Genomic DNA, 12,024 nt, shown 5'->3' on the forward strand with positions numbered 1-12,024 from the left:
AAGTTGGATTTGTTGTGAACGTTGATGCTACTATTTCCTGATTGACTGTAAAATTCAAATTTTCAGGTAACTCGATGATCGCCATCTTCTCACGAAAAGGATTAAAAAAAAAGAATGAGGTTCTTGCCAAAATAGGATTAATACACTCATCCGTCGACAAAAGCAACCAGCCATTTTTTGAAGCATGTGCAGTAGGGTTTCTGCACAATTTTTTCGGTAAGACTTCTGCATAGGAGTATAAAATTTGTTTGGACCAGAAATCGGAGAACTGACACTTCAATGCTGGTAAGTTTCTGCAAATCAACTCGTATTCGCCGTTAATTAGCCATGGCAAACTTGAACGACGTCAAACTCCTGCACGAAAGCTAGCTTGTCGCCAAGTTTTGCAGACGGAACCTGTAATACCCCGAAAAATCCAAATTAAATTCCGTGGATTTTTTAGAAATGATTTCACGATAGTGGGAGCGAGTACGAGTCTCGGAGAAGTTGTGGAATTAGTTTGAACGATTAATTTTCGAAATCGAACGTTATTTAGGGGCTCGTGGAAATTGACTTTTTATACATACGGAATTTGGGAAAACTTCCTGCATGAAAGTTGTAGGGCTCGTCGATACGATCTCGTGCATATGTGGAACACAATATTCGGAGTTCGTATGAATAAGTTATGAATATTTGAAATTTGGGAATTTTCTATAAATAGGAAAATTTTCTGATTTTTTTCATTAAGGACGAAAAAATCTAATTTTTGCTAAACAGTCCCCGAAACCCTCCGTTCTCTCTCCTCTCCCACGCGGCCGAACCGCTCGACCCGACCCGGCCGAACGGCCCTCCTCCGGCGTCCTCCAGCCCCGGACCCGGACACCACCGTGATCGCCGCTCCACGCCCAGACGCCCTCCGGTGTGGTCTTGGCCCGCCGCTGCCCCGAAAGCTGGATCGAAGACACCCAGACGAGCGAAACCGACCCGGCCGGAAAACGTCGACGCCGGCGTTGCACGGGCCGATCCTTCCCATTTTCGTGATCTCCTCTTCCCCCTGATCATCCCCATGTAAGTCTTGCATCACGATTTTGAGTGTAGACCGCTAGATCAAGGTTTGACTTTTTGAACGCCTCTGATTCAATCTAGGATCCGATCGTGCGGCCGAGATTAATCCAACTTCAACGCTTGATCTAGGACGATCTAGGCCGAACCAGGCTTAGCTCCAGGTATGAAAGTTGATCACCCTTTCATTTTGAAGAAGTTTGTAGTTGACGACTTTTGCATCAGAGGTGGTTGACCTTCGTTGACCGCCGCGTTGACCACCGTCTGACCTCCGCTTGTGGCGGCGGGTCGGACCTTATTTTGAGTTTATATTATCTGGACGATGATCTACGCATCCATACGAGCGTTTTGATATATTACAAGGTTATTTTAGAAAATGTGGATAAATAATGGATTTACGTTTTGACGTTACTATTTAACGTTTTTACGGTTTATCTTCGGTTTACGATCTGCGAAGATCTGACCATCGGTTTTACTTCAAATTATAACATGTTGATCGTATGACTGTCCCGATGACTTTGTGTGGTCATGGGCGAAGATCCGACCGTTGGATCTTCGTATAAATGCAAAACAGTGATTAGGGAGGCGATTCGTGAGAGTCCGTCCGTCGGATTTTCGTATAAATTTGTGAAGATGTTAGTAAGGACGATTCAGGAAGATCCGACCGTTGGATCTTCGTGATGATTTTTGGAGGGTGATCCTAAAGGCGATCCGTGAGGATCCGACCGTTGGATCATCATTTAATTTCGATCCGACCGTTGGATTGTCGTTTAAGTATGTTTTTGAGTTATTGGCTAAAATAAGGTCATGTGTGATTAGGTGATTGACGGTCTCCCTTGGGTGAACGATTTCGGTGTGTATTGTGTTAAATTGAAGACGCAGCGGGAATATCGAGGTGAGTAAATCGCACATGGTTCATTCACGAACCGAAATTCGGTGATTTTATTTAATTGAGAAATTGTGGAAATTGTTTTATGAAAATAAATATTTGTTTTAAATTATATGGACTTGATCGACTACGGTCCATAGGTAAGTAAAATGTATTTAAACTATAAAAAAATGAATTTCTAGATTTTATTGCATGTGAACTATAGTTGGTATTAGTGGTCACTCTTGTGTGGGTGACTACATATATATATATTTACGTGGAATATATATTGGATGGTGTGATTTACTGAGTTATATTTTGAGCATTACCCTTTGGAATATGTGAATTATCTTAGATGTTGTGTTGTCTATGATAATGGGTAATTGAGTAAAGTGCGATAGTTGAGTCGTTGAGATGAATTAAATGAGGAGTCGAGTGAATTGAGGAAAGCAGTCATTCGTAAGGTGAACCTTGGCCCAGGTGACACTTTACGATACAGTTAGAGCTCTAGTCTGTCTGCCATCATACTGCTTGGGGGATAAACGAGTTATCATATGCCCTTGGGTATGACATCACATACTGAATGGGATGATTAATATAATTAATCATAAGCCTGTAAGTATGATATACTGAATGGGGTGATTAATATAATTAATCATAAGCCTGTAAGTATAATATACTGCATGGGATGATTTATATAAATAAATCATAAGCCTGTGAGTATATATTGAGTAAGAAGTTGTTTATTTTTGAGTAGTCATGATGAGATGTGAGTTGATTGATGCTTGAAGTGACGTTGTACACTTCAATTCTTATGCAAAACAAAATTAAAATGTGCTTGAGTTGATTGTGTTACTTTAAATCGTGCAATCCTTTCGTTTACTCATACGAGCTTTGCAAAAAGCTTACCGGGTTTGTATTGTTGCAATCCCGGTACACTATTCAAACGGTGTAGCGGGTAATCCTGCAGGTCAGGAGAATCAGGGCGGTGATCGAGCGGGTTAGAGTATTCGTTATAGTTTTACAGCATTTGTAATAGTGAGGTGAGTTAAGCTCATTGAGCCTTAGAATTTGATTTGGTGAGAGTGTGTTGTAATAATTAACTTGAGGATTTGATTTATTGTAATATTGAGAGGTGTGAAGTGTGGTTGTTTGTGAGAAAAATTCAGGACGTTAATTGTAATTGTTATTATTCATGTTTCGGATTTGAATTGATTATTCAAAATTCGGGGCGTGACAGAACCAAAGTGAAAAAGATTGATATCAGCAGTGATTGGTGTAGGTGAGAGACGTTCAGCAACTGAGGTTAAGATTTCAATTGGCATATCGGACCACGAACGATCATTAGTGTTTGACATAGTGCAATTGCAGGGAAATTCATCCGATCGATCAGTTTATGCGTAGGGCTTGCATATATAGGGTCGTGCTCATCACTCCTTGGTCTACTAGGGTTAAGGTTTTGCCGGGTCTTGCTTGGAATCCTCGTCTGATTTGGGATCCTTGTGAGATTTGGACTCCTTGTATGTGGTATACATTTGTAACAACAAATAGTGGAAAGCAAATCTCATGGAGATTTCAATAGGAAACTTTTTTTTTTTTTTTGGAAAGATATAGTAAATTTTTTAATGGTGCGTTGAAAGAGAAAATTTTATATTCTTTAGAAATTTTAAAAGAAAAATCATTCATAAAGATGTTTTCCAAAAAAAATTCCCAATTGGGCTAGGATTAGGGTTAACGGTGTGTCTCATTTCCAGCTCTTGCGCTCCATCATGTAAGCAAAGAAAAAATTTTTTGGCAAGGCTAGGACATTTAGGTTTTGCATGTGGTTTAGCAATGCCGGCTCAACTAAGGGACAATTTTTAAGGAACTGTGAGGGACAAGTGAATCTGACAGCTAGAAATAAGTGCACACTTTTAATTAAGTTGTTATAATTTCTGCTTTTATACTTAATACATGTAGTTGAGATGCATTTGTTCCTCACAGTCCCTTAAAACTGTACCTTGGGTGAGCAAATCCGGTGGTTTAGCCAAGTCATGGCAAACCCATATAAAAATGCTTATTGTAGACCACAATTTATCTGGAATATGACATTTCCAAAACTTCTCAATTCACTTAGTACGTGTGGAATGTTAGAATCAAGTTTTAAAGTTGCTTGAATTTTATTTTCGAGGTCAGAAATGGAAAATAGAGATGTCACGAGTTCGCAACGTTTTTTAGTAAATTTTTTAAATTTCTGAATTATTTGAAGATTTAATTGAAAAGTAAACTTAAATGCAGAAGTGGCTGCGTGAAGAAGCAATTCTAGAGAAATTCTTAGATAGGGCACCCCTACCAAGTTACTTATACGACCATCCATTCATGAACTAACACGTGTGATTTTTTTTTTCCCCACACCAGCTTGCTACAAGAAAGGCTCCAAAATTTCAATATCCCAACAAGAGTTCTAGCTGACTTAAAATTTCTAGGTAGAACAAACGCCGTCTCTTTCCTCTCTCCCAATTCATCATCTTCCCCTCCTTTCCGTTCCATTGGGAGGGAGGAAAGAGACGGCGTTTGTTCTACCTAGAAATTTTAAGTCAGCTAGAACTCTTGTTGGGACATTGAAATTTTAAGTCATAAGGTGGTTACTCATAGGACCAGTGTCATGTGGTGACACAACATTATTTGTTATTTGACGCGTGGTACAATGTGGCGAGGCCATTTGTTAGTATAACATGTATCTGACATGTGTCATTAAACAATATGTTCTTTTTTCCTTTTAAACTACTGGTTATCTTATCTTTCCCTTTCAATTTGTATTCAGCCCACCATTTTCCCACGTGCACTGTTTGTCTCTCGTTCTTCACTTCCTTTCTCCTCTTTTTCTATCTTTAGCTTTGATTCCTAGCTTTGAATATATTTTTTGATTCGTAACTCCGCTTTTAGATGCACGAAAAGCTACAGATTCAGCCTAATGCCTTACTTTTAATTTTGGAGGTTTGAGGAAAATAAGATGATTATTTTAAGAAGACTCGTGTTAAGAGGCTTGGTTAACAATTGATTTTTTTAAAGGCGGTTGGCATTGTTGATGTGAGTGGATTGTTTTGTTTAATATGCATGTTTCAATTTTCAACTACTCGTATTTGCTACAAAAATCGTGGAAAAATATAATTTTAACTACTTTTAAAACATTACTATTTTCAAAAGAAGCATGTCTATTTGTAAAATATGCAGAGTTTATATATATTATATGTCTGGATTTACTATTCAAAACTGTTCAAACCACTTAGTACAAGTGCAGAGTAGCAAAGTTGTAGTCTCAAGGTTCTCGATCGCAAGCAACGATCACTCGAAGTATTTGTTTTTATTTTTGTGGATTTAAAATGTAAAGAGTATATGTACAAGCACCGAAATCATCATCAGCAAAAGTGTTCAGATATCAAATTTATTAAGTTTTTGAATTTTGGCAAGCAAATTTGGGAATTTGCAGATGGTTTAGCCAGGTCAAGCCGAACCCATATAAAGATGCTTATTATTTGACTCCAAGTGAGTTCGCATTAGGTGATGTATATGTAAATCAAACCCTGGCTAGGAAAGTGAACCATCTAGTTTGTAGTTTTGTACTGAATCAGATCTAGTTTTAATCAAATTAGCAATTAAATTTGTTTACCCCAACAATAGATGTTTGGCTGAGTATGTCATGTTTTGAAGCTGAGCATGCCTATGTAGCATATTATACTCCTTATCATTCATAGAACCGCCCCAAAAACATGGTCCAATGAGGGTAACCTTTCCAAACTTGACGGAAGCATATCGCCATTCTGCATTCCTCTTCTTCGACGGGTCATTGTACGAGTTTATTTGGTGACTAATGAGGCCATACTCGTTGAAGAATTAAAATGATGCCTCCTTCTAAATCCTTCAAAAACAAAGAAAAAGTTCTCCCAGATTATGTATGCTGCTTGAATCAACAAATTCATCATAATCAATAATTCAATATCCATGTCAACCAGGTTGGAAAAGCTTTCCCCCTTACTCAGGTATATCTCCCTTGGCAACCGATAAAACCCCCATTGGATTTGAAGAGAGTCAAGAGCACAAGAAGATGAAAAGCGCATACAATATCATTTCAGCAATAAACAATCCGAATGTGTTAATTGATTGCAGAGAAACAGGAGGGAAAGAAAATAGAATTAAAAAAAGTACTAGGCACACAACAACGCAAGCACTTTTTCACTAAGAATGAGAAAGCGAGAAAGTGAGAAAACAGGCTTCTTGTTGACAGTAACAAATCAATATACATTCAAGTGTGAAGAAATGGAATAAAACATTCCAGTTCTGCACATTTTTTCTTTCTATTGTTAATAACCAGCTCATATCTTAATGATCTACTAAGCAACCTTTATTTCCAAAAAAGAAAGAAATGCTTATAGCTGTGGTTCTTATATATGTCATATTATAGCTGTGGCTCTTATACATGTCACATTATAGCTGTGGTTCTTATACATGTCATATTTTCCGTGCTAATCATCATGCTTCTTAGTAGCATTCTAACTTTAATCTACCAAAATACTACAACCAGTTAGAAGCGTATGCTCGCTCTCTCATCAATCAAAAGGGTTGGAAACCCAACTCTCATTTTAATCTGGAAGAGTACCTATTTCAATAAAATCCAAATGCAGTAAATCTCCATAGTCAACACCAAACAAATTCATCATCATCAATATCAAAATGCAGCTTCCTCCAAAACTGCTGCTTGATCCATCTGCACCTCGTCTCTCTTTTCCATCCATCCCAAATATTTCCTTTCTTTCTTCAAACCTGAAACAGGAACTTTCCCTAGTCAATTTCGAGTAACACACATTTTACAGCATTCAAAATAAAATTTCAACACAGATGTATATCATAGTTATAACTCAAATTCCATAAAATAAAATAAAAATATAAAAGTTTTTTGCATAACCTAGGAACTCTTAATCTATTAGGCGTACTGGACGCACAACAAAGACCTTAAGAGTTGCAGACTGAACCCTCCCATCCCAGAAAGACAATGATGAACACCGTATTCTTATCACTTGCATTTGAGACAGTTGTTGCAATTTCCCCCTTTAGGGTTGTCCTAAACCTCAAACCCCCTTGTTCAAATCACTCCACATGGTCCAATTCTTAAGACTGCAAGGAGGGAGACCCCTAAGAATGCAAACTCTTGCATGCTTTTCTGAGATCAGTCTGCTCCAAATATCGCACACTTTCCATCATCACCTATTAAAAATCCCAACTTTTAAGTAGAAGGAAATTTTGGCGCTGCTGGTTTACTTTCTCAAAACCCAAGCATAGGAAAAAGGGAATGAAGGGAAGGTTCTTAAATTCGTTTCTGAAGTGTGAAATGTTCTCATTTCTCAAGCTTTTTCATATGAGTCAGGACAGGAATGACTAGCATTTTAAGTGGGTATCAGACTGTTCAAAGTGATTAAATGCTTGATCAGTAAAACAGTAAAACTTGGTGGTGACCATTTGTTTCAAACTAGTAACCATTAACAGAAATAACTATCCCGTAAAGCCTTACCCAAAAGGGTAACAAGACAAATTGTACGTGTTGATATGTATGATGCATGCAGATCAAAATAGTCTCCATCAAACTCTTTGTGGCTGAGAAAATGAAAAATAGCATAGCAATACAACTATAATGAGCAAACCTTTGCAGACTAGCTAGCCAAACACAATTCACTGGGAAGAAGCCAAAGAAAAAAAAGAGAAAAAACTGATACAGTAATGGGTTCTGCAAAAATCTCGTGCTCAACCAAAAGATCATGAATGAGAGGCTAATCTTACTATGATGGTATGGAGCATAAACTTAAATGATGGACAAATGCCAAAACCACCCCCAATTAACAGTGAAAATGTATGACAATGTTCTATAACATTTCAAGCACTCCATCCCAAATTATGTGCAAACAAAAGCAATTATGCTAGAGTCTAGTAAGCACTACGCACTGTGAAAGGGTTTTCAGAATTATGATACACAATCAATATATAATAACATTATGTGAACACAATCTTTAATTTAGGGTTCTGGAGAGAATTGAAGCTCAGGGGCTAGGATTGATAGCATTTAAATTTTTAATGTCTGCATATGAGTATTCATACTCAAAATTGTAATTCGATGTTCTGCTGCTCAGCTCTTAAATTACCTATTTAGTGTAATAATACCATGTGATCAAATTAAGCTTTAACTGATGTATTTACATTGATCGTGGTCTTAGGTTTAACTACTTAAGAAACAGATACAAATATGTCTAATGAAAAGCCAAGGTACCTTCCCATCAAAAGCTATCTTCCTTTCGCAATCAAATCCTAGGAATTGCAAAGTTCTCCACCACCTCATGGCAGAAGGGACACAGCAAGTTCTGATGCTGAATCTTTTCTGCACATGGTGAGCAGATAAGATGACCACAGGGAACAAAGGCAGTGTCAACTCTATGATCAAAACAGATGGTGCAGTCATCTTCGGGCAAAGGTGGTGCAGAAGGCTGTAAAGATGGCTGTCCAAAATGGTCCAATATATGAAGCTTTGAGTGCCATCTCTATATCAGAGAGATCAAACCCAATTAACCCATCATCCACCACAGAACCCAAACCAACAGCCTGAAACATTCAAACAAACAAAAGATGACATGTAAGAAGATTATAATCACCATTCTTCTCTCTACTAGTGAGAAGTCACTAATCACCATTGAACGCTGTGAAGATGGCTGTCCAAAATGGTCCAGTGAAGCTTTGAGTGCCATCTCTATATCAAAGAGATCAAAGCCATCATCCACCACAGAACCCAAACCAATAGCCTGAAATATTCAAACAAACAAAAGACGGCATGTAAGAAGTATATAATCACCATTCCACTCTCTATTAGTTAAAAGTCACTAATCACCATTCCTTTCTGTAAGTGTAACAGAATCACTAATGACTAATCACCATGATCAGTTTCTAATAGAGATCCCCTGCTGATATTTGCACCTGATCTTGCTCTGCTAATTTGAGTTATGTAAACTCATATAATTTCAGTTTTTGAAATAGTTTTTAATACGAATGGTCATAGAAAACACATCTGATGAGTATTTAGAATCGACCTAGATTTTCCCACCCAGTAATTAGATGTTGATGACTTTGCCATGATAAAAGTAGATTCAATGATTTCTAACAGATTGAGATTGTTACTTTAAATATAGTTCATTACAAAAGAAATGACCCAAAGAACTTTCAGATTCCAAAATGTATAATCAAAACTTTGATTAATGCAGTGAGAGTGTGAGACTACTGAGTTTTAAATTGAATTGCCTAGATTTCAAAAGGTCATGTTTTCCAACCGGATTCTATCACTGAATGCTGATGCACTATCAGGTGGTGAATCGTGAAAAATGCAGCAAGTCAAAAGTGGACTTAATAATTTCCCACAGATAGACAGCTTGTTGTATAAAATATCACAAGTCGAATCCCACACAAAACGTATCATTGAGTAAAGTGCCCCCTGCAGCCTATGCACTCAATCTAAAGAGACATAAAGACCATCTGAATATTCTAATAACAAAACAAATTGATTCATCAAGGGCTTTGTCAATGTGATGAGAAATGACCTTCTCAATACCATGAGTAGTAGTACCAAAAGGAACAAAATTACCCATGACATTAATTTTAAGAGCCAAAATCTTTTTCCAGATTTAATAAGGATATTATCAGCTCATCCTGACCAGTTAATTTCATTGAGTCATGACTCTAAGAACTTTCAGCTACTAAAATTTTAAATGTAAAAGTGTTCAACAGCTTCAGATTGTTCAAAAGAACTAATTATAGTGTACTGGGAGTGTGAGACTACTGAGTTTTAAATTGAATTACCTCATTTAACTGGTTGCAAAACCAGTTAAATATCTCTTTGCTACCCAAATATGGAGGTTCTGCTGGTTCCAGCAAGGAAGCTACAAAAGGTAAATAAATAAATAACCAAACTGTATGTAATAGAAAAACAGAACAATCAAAATTTATTCTAACTCACTCTCCAATCCATCTTCGATCCGTAACACAGATCCTTCCCGCTTGAAAGTAGCCTTGCCCCATGCGAAATACACATCTGGTTCCTTGCCGTGGACATTCATTCGACTCTTGCCACCATAAAATATAGCAATCCCACGATTTTTGACTGAAAAGGTAGCCCAAACGTTGAATCTCCTCATAGAGCTTGAAGTGTACAGAAACTCGCCTTCAACTTCTTTATAACCAAGCTTAACTAAGGCGTCCATTGTCTCAATGCCTCTTCCAATGTCATTATCTCGAAAAATTTCAGCTGAAAAGAAAAACAGTAGAATCATGGAAAACTCTAATTATTTTCTAGCTATGAAAATGAAAACAATAAAAGCATAGAGCAAGGATAAAAACCTCCATTCTTAAGCAACAACTCAATCATATCGGTGTGCTGGTTTCTTATTGCACACTCCAACAGACTGAATCCACACTCAGGACCTAAAGGATATGAAAAAAATTGTAAATATCCTATATATGTTTCTATCAAAGCAAACATATGATTTCAATCAATCAAGCATAAATATACTATAACTGACAGTAGTTACTGGCAGTTTTGTCGCGTTGAAGGCCCTTTGAAGTATCTGCATATTCCTTTGGAGTCAATGATACCCCTGTAAAACACTGAATTTCATATTTTAATTAGAAAAAAAAAAAAAATACTCCAAAGTCAAGAAACTGAACTAATAAACTAGATTTCTAACTACCTTTCTTTTAGACAGGATGTTGTGTTTTAAAGCACCGCTTCTGAACCACATTTTGATATCCTGCTATATATAAATAATGAATCGCATATCAATCATAGTAAAACCACACAATTACAAACTTGAATCAAAAACTGGTTTGACAAACCTTAATCAATCTGAGTTTGTAGACTCACACAATTACAAAATTGAATCATGAACTAGTTAGCCAAACTTTAATCAATCCGTGTTTGCAAAATCACACAATTAGAAACTTCGAATCAGTTCGACAAAACCTAACCAATCCGATTCAGACACACAATTACAGAGAGCCTTCGACTAGTTCACGAGTATCACACACTAGTACGAGGTACGAGGGAGCTCACCACCAGTTGTCGACGACGGCGCGCAAGCCTCGGAGTTCACCTCGATATTCGGCTCAGCTCAGCGAAGATTTTCGAGGGAATTTGCTCACAAAAATAAAATGGGGGGGAATATCGAGAGTTTTTTTTTTTTTTTGGCCATACTACGTCATGCCGTATCCAATTCAAATGTGTTGTTAGAAAAAGAGATTTGTTCCCACTATATTTAATAAACCTAATTAATTAAAAGGTGTTGACTTGTTTGAGTAAAAAGAAAAGGAAATATACTAGATGATGGGAATTTTTCTAATTAATTTTGTTTGATTATTTTAGGCAAATTTTTACTATCGGGAAATAAAAGGAAATTACAAAAAAATAAATTAATTAAATAAAGGAATGTGGAGGTCATTGAGGTGTAAACCTGTAAATTAACCGGATTTAGATCGGATCGACCTAAATCCAAATCCGTTTATTTAAAAAAAAATTCGATCCAAACCCGCTCCGTTAACCCGGCGGATCATTGATAGCTCGATCCAAATATGTATCCGCCGGATTAACGGATACTCGATCCGCTAATCCGACCAGTTTATAATTTCAAATATTTTAAAATTTTAAATAGTAATATTAAATTTATATCATTATACATTATAAGATATTAATAAATAGTTTTCCTCATGATAATTACAGTAACAAACTAAAGAATTAAGCGAAAGAGATGGTGAGAGGGCCTCCGAAACTTGCGGAGCGACCTTGTAAGACGAAACCTAGGTTTCGGTATGGCGGCGGGGAGTCTTGTGCTCTCCTAACCAAGCAGAGGCGAGACAACGACGACGTAGACTGGGAGCATCCATGGTTTCTCAGGCAGCGGTGTTGGGATCTCGACAAAGGTTCTCCCAGGCCCCTGTTGAGGCGACTCTCGACTGAGGGTGTTTTGTTGGTTGTGGAGTGGTGGATTGTGTCAGAGAGACGTGGGTGTCGGGGCCTGCCGTCTTCGAGACGATCAGCCTTTACATCGTGGCGG

At 37.4% G+C, this 12,024-nt stretch overlaps 1 protein-coding gene across 6 annotated transcripts; it reads right to left on the minus strand.

Annotated features, from left to right (window-relative positions):
- Positions 1-6,289: 6,289 nt before the first annotated feature.
- Positions 6,290-11,151, minus strand: LOC133722124 (uncharacterized). Of its 6 annotated transcripts, none has more exons than XM_062148943.1 (9): positions 11,028-11,151; positions 10,666-10,725; positions 10,498-10,582; positions 10,316-10,399; positions 9,936-10,223; positions 9,779-9,858; positions 8,584-8,730; positions 8,205-8,472; positions 6,290-6,709 (listed from the first exon to the last, which is right to left on the minus strand). In XM_062148943.1, exons 2-8 carry the CDS (start codon positions 10,714-10,716, stop codon positions 8,236-8,238), a joined length of 972 nt encoding a protein of 323 aa, XP_062004927.1. In that variant the 5' UTR covers positions 10,717-10,725; positions 11,028-11,151; the 3' UTR covers positions 6,290-6,709; positions 8,205-8,235. The 6 variants fall into 6 exon arrangements, with proteins under 6 accessions (XP_062004927.1, XP_062004928.1, XP_062004926.1 ...); XM_062148944.1 differs by having other exon boundaries at positions 10,666-10,728; positions 11,028-11,111; XM_062148942.1 differs by lacking the exon at positions 11,028-11,151 and adding an exon at positions 10,839-11,000 and having other exon boundaries at positions 10,507-10,582.
- Positions 11,152-12,024: the final 873 nt, after the last annotated feature.

Source organism: Rosa rugosa, chromosome 7 (assembly GCF_958449725.1).
Source record: "Rosa rugosa chromosome 7, drRosRugo1.1, whole genome shotgun sequence".
Classification (NCBI taxonomy): Eukaryota; Viridiplantae; Streptophyta; class Magnoliopsida; order Rosales; family Rosaceae; genus Rosa; species Rosa rugosa.